At 52.4% G+C, this 7,925-nt stretch overlaps 1 protein-coding gene across 4 annotated transcripts in view; it reads left to right on the top strand.

Annotated features, from left to right (window-relative positions):
* DLG1 (discs, large homolog 1 (Drosophila)) overlaps positions 1 to 7,925 on the top strand; it is a 137,848-nt gene that overhangs the window by 119,070 nt on the left and 10,853 nt on the right. For 2 of the 4 annotated variants that reach the window (XM_015429078.1, XM_015429076.1), the window contains 3 exons: positions 948 to 1,047; positions 2,913 to 2,954; positions 6,033 to 6,083. In XM_015429078.1, the coding sequence (XP_015284564.1) occupies positions 948 to 1,047; positions 2,913 to 2,954; positions 6,033 to 6,083 (193 nt within the window). Of the gene's footprint in view, positions 1 to 947; positions 1,048 to 1,522; positions 1,557 to 2,912; positions 2,955 to 6,032; positions 6,084 to 7,925 lie in introns of all 4 variants that reach the window. The other 2 variants (XM_015429077.1, XM_015429075.1) reach the window with 2 other exon arrangements.

Below are 7,925 nucleotides of genomic sequence, written 5' to 3'. Positions count from 1 at the left end.
GGGGGGGGGTCCAAGGCTTCCTTCTGCCACACATAAAACAACCATAAGTATCGCTAAACCTACAGTCAGTTTAAAACAATTCAGTCAAGTGAGCCGTTCCAAGGCCTTCTGGAATCAGAGCGTTTCCGCTGACCTCCGGAAGAAGACCCATGGTGGAGAGTAGTGTGTGCCTCGCCTGCTGGGGGGAGTGAGGGGAGGGGGCCGTCTGCAAGCCTTTCTGGGCGGGGGGGGCAGGTTCCCACAGAAAGGCCTCTCCCACGGATCTTCAGGCCAGGCCGGTCAAGATGGGAGGCGTTTTTATTCCTTTCCCTGGCTTGTCGGTCAGTGCAGTTGACTGTTTCGTGCAGGATAATGAAACTGCGACATGCAAGAAACCTTTTTACAGAGAAGGGAGAACAGGATTTCTTAAATAGAAGCAAACCAGCGCTCGTGCACGTATGTTGTACATGCAAGAAGTTCCTGCCCTTGACGAGTCCACTCCTGCTTCTGGGATTGTTTCAGGTGATAGCCGTGCCTGTCTGCAGTCGAACCTTGCAGGCCACCAAGAGTGCCCAAAGGTGTCTGGCAAAGAGAGCTCTGACTCTCAAAAGCTCATGCCCCGAAAATCCGACGGGCCTCTAAGGTGCCGCCACTGGACTCAAACCTGACATGTTTCTGAGAGTGTCCCGTAGGAGCGGAATGGGCCCTCCCCTGGGCGCTTGCTGCCTGCTGTGCTGCGACAACAGTCTGGTCTTCCCGTCAGTGTTTCCAGCGGCTGGCTTGCTGGCTGGCTGAGAACCTTCTCAGTCCCCGGGCATAAAAGCCCCCATGCGCGTGCATGCAGAAGGCCACAGTCAGCGCCTTCCGCCTTGCATCGCACGTGGCTGACCACACAGCTAGGGCTGGACCTCTCCGTGACACAGTGGACATTCGACATGCTTTGTTTTGCCCCTCCTTCTCTTCTTCAGCAGTCATTCAATGACAAGCGTAAAAAGAACCTCTTTTCCCGAAAATTCCCCTTCTACAAGAACAAGGACCAGAGTGAGCAGGAGACCAGTGATGTTGACCGTAAGTACGTGGGTGGGGGGAGACCGGAAGAGAGAGAGAGAGAGAGAGGTGACCGTATCCATGGGCCTGCCTGGTGTGCCGCAGGGGGTTCCCTTGGAGGCGGTTCCAAGAGCCGCAGCAGGGGACTGTCGTGGACCAGAGAGAGGCTGTGTGTGCATCAGGTGGCCGGCTTGGAGAGCCAGGCTGCTCCTCAGGGGGAAAGGTTCCCTGCCTTCTGATTGTGACGATCGATTACAGTGGCTGTGGGGAGACCCTCCCATCGTACCCTAGAACCGATGGAGGGTGGTTTCCCGAGAGTCCACTTTCTTGCTCTTGAATTGGTGCCTGGCTAAATTTTTGAGCGGGTCTCTTTGTCCCCTGCGGGGGTTCTCTTGGAACCGCCTTGTTGTAGCACCTCTGTTATATGCTACTGACGGTTGTTTTCTCTGTGATTGTCTCTCTCTCTCTTGCTTGCCCTCTGGGAACTACTCTGCAGGAGATCCCTGAGGACATGGGATCAAAAGGCCTGAGTAAGTGAGCCACCTGAACCAGTCCCGCCGCCACCCTCCGAGCCTCCCTCCCGCCCGCCCGCACGCCCGCTTCACTCTGCCAGGACATCATGTCTTGTGAGCGCTGCTGGGCTCGGGAGCGTCTTCCTGCCAGATCCCTCCGCTGGGCTCCTGCTCCTTTTCAGGAGTTTGCCTTCTCATTTGGATCCCACGACCCTCCCCTGCCTCCCGCTTTTTGACCAGGAAGCCTTTCCACGCCTCCGTGGTTACAAGCATGTCTACTCACCTGGCGGGTTTGCATTACCCTTCTCGTTGCTAGTAATGCACGGGCTGCCTGAACTGGGATAAGGTCTTCCCCACGAGGCAGAAACCGGGTCCCAGGCATGGCTCTATGGAGCCAGCAGGTTGGTGTCACAAAGAGCAAACAAAACAAAAGCAGCATCAGCGTGGGAGGCGCTTGGTCTCCTCTTTGAGCATGCTTCCTGGCACGCCAGATGGGGTGTCTTGTGCAGTCTCCCCCTTCCCCCCCCCATGCCTCCTGGATGAGGCGCACGCAACGAGGAGGGCCTCTCGTCTGCCCTGACGAGGACGGCAGAGAGCTTGTTGGACGAGAAGACCTCTGCCTGCCCGGGATGTCCCCTGGGCTGCCCCCGGGCGCCTGGTTGCTGTGCAGCCCTGCGGCACAGGCTTGTGGGGGAGCGTGGAGGGCTGCGTGCCCCACCCTGAGCTCCTTGGGGGGAGGGACGGCTAAAATGTGGCCCACCTCATAAAGCACATCCAGTTGAGGCAGACGGCAGAACAGGAAGCTGTCGATGCAGCTGGGTTTGCCCACAGGCCACCGGCTCAGCTGAAAGGGGGCAGGAATGGGCCGTGGCCAATAAGAGTGGGGGGCCCGGGTCTCCCCCACCCCCACCCACCCCGGCACTCCAGGAAGCCTCCGGCTGAGCTGCGGCCCGGCCTTGCAGGCCCAACAAAACCATCAGAAGGCTGCTTCTCTGCAGGGCAGGAGTCCTCCGCTGGTTTCTTCAGTGTCCTTCAGCTCTTCTGTGCATTCTAAGAACTTTCTCTGTGTCCCACGGGGCTGTTTTTGAACTGTATCATGAAGTCTCGAGTGCATGAAACTTGAGCCGCAGGCCAGCCGGTCTGATCTACACGCAACAGCTGGGCTGTGGGATTCCTTTTATGAGGACCAAACGAAAAATTGCCAAGTATGGCTTGGTCTTAAAGGAAGTTATCCCCCCCCCCCCCCCCCCCACGCTGTTGCTTCTTCTGGGTTACTCCCGGCCATTTCTGCCCCTTTGGTCCACACTTCTGTTCAGAATCCATGCTGTTCCGTGGCAGTCCCTCACTCTCCCCTTTTCTCTGTTGCCTTTCCAGAACAGGTAACGTCTAACGCCAGTGACAGTGAGAGTAGCTACCGTAAGTATGTGTTTTTTTCACTTTCCTCTTTGGATGGTAGCTTAAGAGGCGGAGATTTCTTCCCTGGTGGTGACACGATAAGACTCCAGGGGCCCTTTTGCAAGCTGCCTCCTCTCTGGAGCCGTTTTCATGTGGAAGTTTTGGTCCAGGCCTGATGAGCTTTGAAGCTTGTGTTGAACCTCTTGAGGTCCCCATCCTGCTTTTCTTCCGAGGAGGTCAGGCTAGCTGCCTCCTCTCTGGCATTCTTTTCTGTTAGATTGGGCAGGATCCAAGCCACAAACAGCCCCTCCCCTGCGTTTGTGCCTGCTCACTCGCGCCCAGGTGCTCACAACCAGGTGCTCCCATGAGCCATCTTATAAAGCACCACCCTGAAAGAGGAGCTCAGGCTGACCACTCACTTCCTTGCCAGCCTGCCCACCTCCGGGTGTTTCAATGAGTTCACATTTCAGTTATTTCAAACCTTTAAGTGGAAATCTATTAACGCAGCCCTCTCTGAAGTCTCTTAATTCCGTGTACACGGTTTCGTCTGCCTTCCTCAGTGGACCGTGCAGGAACCTCTTCCTTGATCATTTTTACTTACTTTCTTTATTAGCTTCTATGACCGAAGGCCCTCAGCTCAGCCAAAGAGATCTGTTATCACACACAGATGTACCGCACTACTCTCAAAATTCAAATTCATAATCAGAATAGTCAAATCTGAAAATTCTAAGATGTTAAAACAGAAGTCACTGATAAAAACTATTATTCGTTTAAAGAGATCATATTAGCTAAGTATATATACCAAATTCTGTTACAGTCGTGTCAGACCAGATTTTTGTCGCTTTACCGATAAAACTATCGTTAAAATTTTTGTAACAAAATAAGTGGATTCAGGGTTATTATCTGCCAACAAATAGGTGGCCACCCAAAGTTCAGTGGGTAATCAGTATTTTTAAATTTTATTTTATTTTGTTTGTTTAATTTGTATCCCGCCCACCCCGCCGTGGCAGGCTCAGGGCGGCTCACAGAACACACACACACACACACACACATGTTAAAACAACAAGATATGTTAAGACACAGAAAATTGAATTAAAACCACAGCATATAAAATTTAGGTGTTAAGGAACATAAGTATCCATAAAAGATGGCGGCATTCTCTCAACGTCCAGATGGTCATCTACCATCATAATCCAGGTTCTTGCCAGACTGTTAGTTATTAAGTTAGTGCTGATGTTGGGGGGCCAGGGCCACGCTACTGAAAGGTGGCACCCTAATCAAAAGCCTGGCGGAAGAGCTCCGTTTTACAGGCCCCGCGGAACTGTAGGAGGTCCCGCGGGGCCCCAATGTCATCCGGGAGCTCATTCCACCAGTTAGGGGCCACTACAGGAAAGGCCCTGGCCCCCGTCACAGCTAGCCTGGCTTCTTTAGGGCCTGGGTGGGCCAGACGGTTTTGGGACCCCAATCTTAGTGCTCTCTGGGGAACATGTGGGGAAAGGCGGTCCCTTAGGTAAGTAGGTCCCTGACCATACAGGGCTTTGAAGGTAAGAACCAAAACCTTGAACCCAATCCAGTATGCTATAGGCAGCCAGTGCAGTGCTTTTAGGGCAGGCTGGATGTGCTCCCGCACAGGAAGACACGCAACAACAGTCTTGCCGCTTTATTCTGCACCAGCTGCCGCTTCCGGATTTGGGACAAGGGCAGCCCCATGTAGAGAGCATTGCAGTAATCCAGTCTCGAGGTGACCACTGCATGGTTCACTGTTGCCAGGTCATTGCGTTCAAGGAAGGGAACCAACTGCTGATTTTAGTAACAAGTTGCGTATACTAGTTAACAGATGAACAATTTTATATTTGAGTTCCTTAAGAATCCTCAAGTGTATACCACCTGGGCCTGGAGACCTACCAATTTTCAGTTTGCCAGGTGGTCCTAGAACTTCATCTCTCACTACCTCCATTTGACCCAGTTCTTCAGACAGCCTTCCCCACAACAGCAGTGGCTCCCGTGTGAGTATGTGACCCACAGTTTCCACAGTGAAAATGGGTGCAAGGAATTCATTCAGTTTCTCAGCCATCTCACCATCTTCCTTAAGTAATCCTTTCATTGCTTTGTCATTCAACAGCCAAATTGCTTCCTCGGTTGGTTTCCTGCTTCTGATGTATTTATGTTTTTTGCTATCCTCTGGTCAAAGAGTCTCTCTTTGCCTGCTGTATGGGCATCTTGCATTTGTTTTGTCAGAAGCTGTGCTCCTTTTTGTGCACCTCACTTGGCCAAACCTTCCACTTTTTAGAGGAAGCGTTTCTGCCTTTGGGGGCTTCCTTGACTCGGGTTGTTACCCATGCCAGCCTCCTTTTAGACCTGATGGCACCTTTCCTGACTGGAGGGACCTCAGTCAAAGTTGGGTGCCAGGCAACATAGATGGGTTGGCTGAACGGCTGCATTAGTTTGTGTGACAGTGTGAATAGTAGCAGCTAGAATGCTCGTGGCCCAAAATTGGACACGGCAGAGTTTGCCTTACTCGGATCTGGTTAGGAGAACGTGGCTGATCCCATGAATGGACAAGAGAGATCACTGCTGGAACCGGGAGAGAGAAAAGAGACAGGCACAGACTTTGTTCCCTGTGGGTCTCTTTTTCATTGAGTATTGAAATCGGAGGCTTCTAGCAGAAGCAGTATTGATCACACTTTGTCTTTCTGAAGAGGGTTGTATAATTAGTGTAGGAGTTTAAAAATCTGCTTGTTTATAGACATCCCTTTGTATGGGGGTAATATGCCTATGTGTTTTGTTTTCCTGCAGTAAGGGGGGGGGCAGCTTTCATCCACTAAACCTTCTCAGGGACAATCCTGTGAGGAGGTAGGCTGGACTGAGCGGGTGTGACTCGCCCAAGGTGGTTTCCCCCCCTCAGCCCCCACGGGGGGGGGGGGAAAGAAACGGGGGTTCAGCCCTGGGTGTCCCAGAGCCTCGTCTCGCCACTGTGCCTCACGGGCTCGCAAAGTTCTCCTTGTAGAGTATTCCACTTAGTACTCACTGCCTAAACGTTGTTGTACAAATGCTTTCATGTATTGCTTGAAATAATGTATTTTCTGTCCAACTTTCCAGGTGGCCAAGAGGAGTTTGTCCTGTCTTACGAGCCTGTCACTCAGCAAGAAGGTCGGTATCCCCTTGCTCAGGACACAACGTGCAGCCAGGCAGTCAGGGAAGCAAAGGGGCGGCAAGATGGGAGGGAGGTTCATGTGTTTTGGCTCTCCTCTCAGTCCTCCCTAGGCTGCTGGAGGCTTCGTTTCTTATACTATTTATGGCTGCTTCAGAACCAAGGCAGAGGGAACTCACGCGTGGGTGGGACAGTTAGGCAGGACTGTAGCCTTCCCAAGAAGCCGTGAAATGAGTGAGGAGAGCGAGAGGGAGCAACAAAGTGCCGACATCAAAAGCTGGGCTGTGTGAAACATGGCAAAGGGCCTCTTGTGAGAACTTGCCAGTCACCAGGTCTCCAGCCGCAGCGTGGTGCAACTGCAGCATTATGTGCAGGGAGCACCACAGGCCTTTTCTGGCAAAGCAGGGAGGGGCTGTCCCAGCCTCCTCCGTGGCCACTGGACGCTTCAGGGAGTGCCCAAGGGCTTGCTTCTGCTAGGCAGTGAAAATGCTCTGCCAAACACACGTTGGGAGCACTGGGTAAAAACCGGCCCATTTATCCCCCATCCCCCAAATAACCCATGTGCTGCATGAGCACATGTAACCTGGTTTGCTGTGACTCATGTTGAGAATATCCAGCATTAAGCCCAAGATGTGACGGAGGTTGTCCTGTGATGTTCCCTGGCCAAAACACGAGTCATGAATTAAGTATGAAGACTGTAGAGGAGAAATTCTGGATCAACAGAAGCACAGTGTTCAGATCATGCGAAGTGATGATGGTACCACTTTGCTCTGCTCTGGTTAGACCTTTTACCTAGAGTGCTGTGTTCAGTTTGGGGCACCACAAGTTAAGAAGGATCTAGACAAGCTGGAACGTGTCCCGAGGAGGGCAGTGAAGAGGGTGGGGGGTCTGGAGACCAAGTCCTGTGAGGAAAGGCTGAAGGAGCCGGGTCTGTGTAGCCTGGAGAGGAGACGACTGAGAGGTGAGATGATCACCATCTTCAACTACTTGAAGGCCTCTCAGATAGAGGGTGGTATAGAGTTGTTTTCTGTTATCCCAGAAGGTGTGACTACAACTAATGGGTCGAAACGAAATCAGAAGAGTTTTTGGCTAAACATGAGGAAGAACTGCCTGACAGTTAGAGCGAGCGGTTCCTCAGTGGAACAGGCTTCCTCGGGAGGTAGTGGGCTCTCCTTCTTGGGAGGTTTTCAAGCAGAGGCCAGGTGGCCCCACCTGACAGCCATGCGGATTGTGTGAACTCGGGCAGATCATGCTGAGAGGGAGGGCAGGAGGGGTTCCCTCAGTGCTTAGTCCTCGTGGCCCTTCCTTACATGCCCAGGGAAATGCTGATCACCACTTTGGGGTTAGGAAGCAATTTTTCTCCGGGCCAGTTTGGCTGGAGATCCTGGAGGTTTTTCTGTCGTCTTCTGGGTGTGGAACAGTGGTCAGTGGGGGTGTGGAGGGGGAGGGTATTTGTGAACTTCCTGCATTGTGCAGGGGGTTGGACTAGATGACCCTGGAGATCCCTTCCAACTCTATGGTTCTATTCTTCTAAATTCTTATACTGCAAATTCTGCATTTAATTTAGTGTTTCATCTCCATATCTCTGCCTGCCTCCTCCTCCTCCTGAACCATTTCAGTGGTCCAGTTGAAACAGAAGGGAGAACAGTCAGATCACAGATTTCAAAGAATCTCTCCAAACAGCTGAGTGCTTCATTCAGGCTTTAGCACCTTTGCCATACCTCCAGCTAGGAAACGAATCCTGACCCCTCACATGTCATTGTCCGGTGGGCGCTAACTGATGAACCAGCTGGAGTGACAGGTTGCCGGGCAGCCCAAAAACAGAGCCGGGGCCTCAGTCC

Source organism: Gekko japonicus, unplaced genomic scaffold, assembly GCF_001447785.1.
Source record: "Gekko japonicus isolate JY-2015 unplaced genomic scaffold, Gekko_japonicus_V1.1 scaffold1727, whole genome shotgun sequence".
Lineage (NCBI taxonomy): Eukaryota > Metazoa > Chordata > Lepidosauria > Squamata > Gekkonidae > Gekko > Gekko japonicus.
This window is presented reverse-complemented; position numbering and strand designations above follow the sequence as displayed.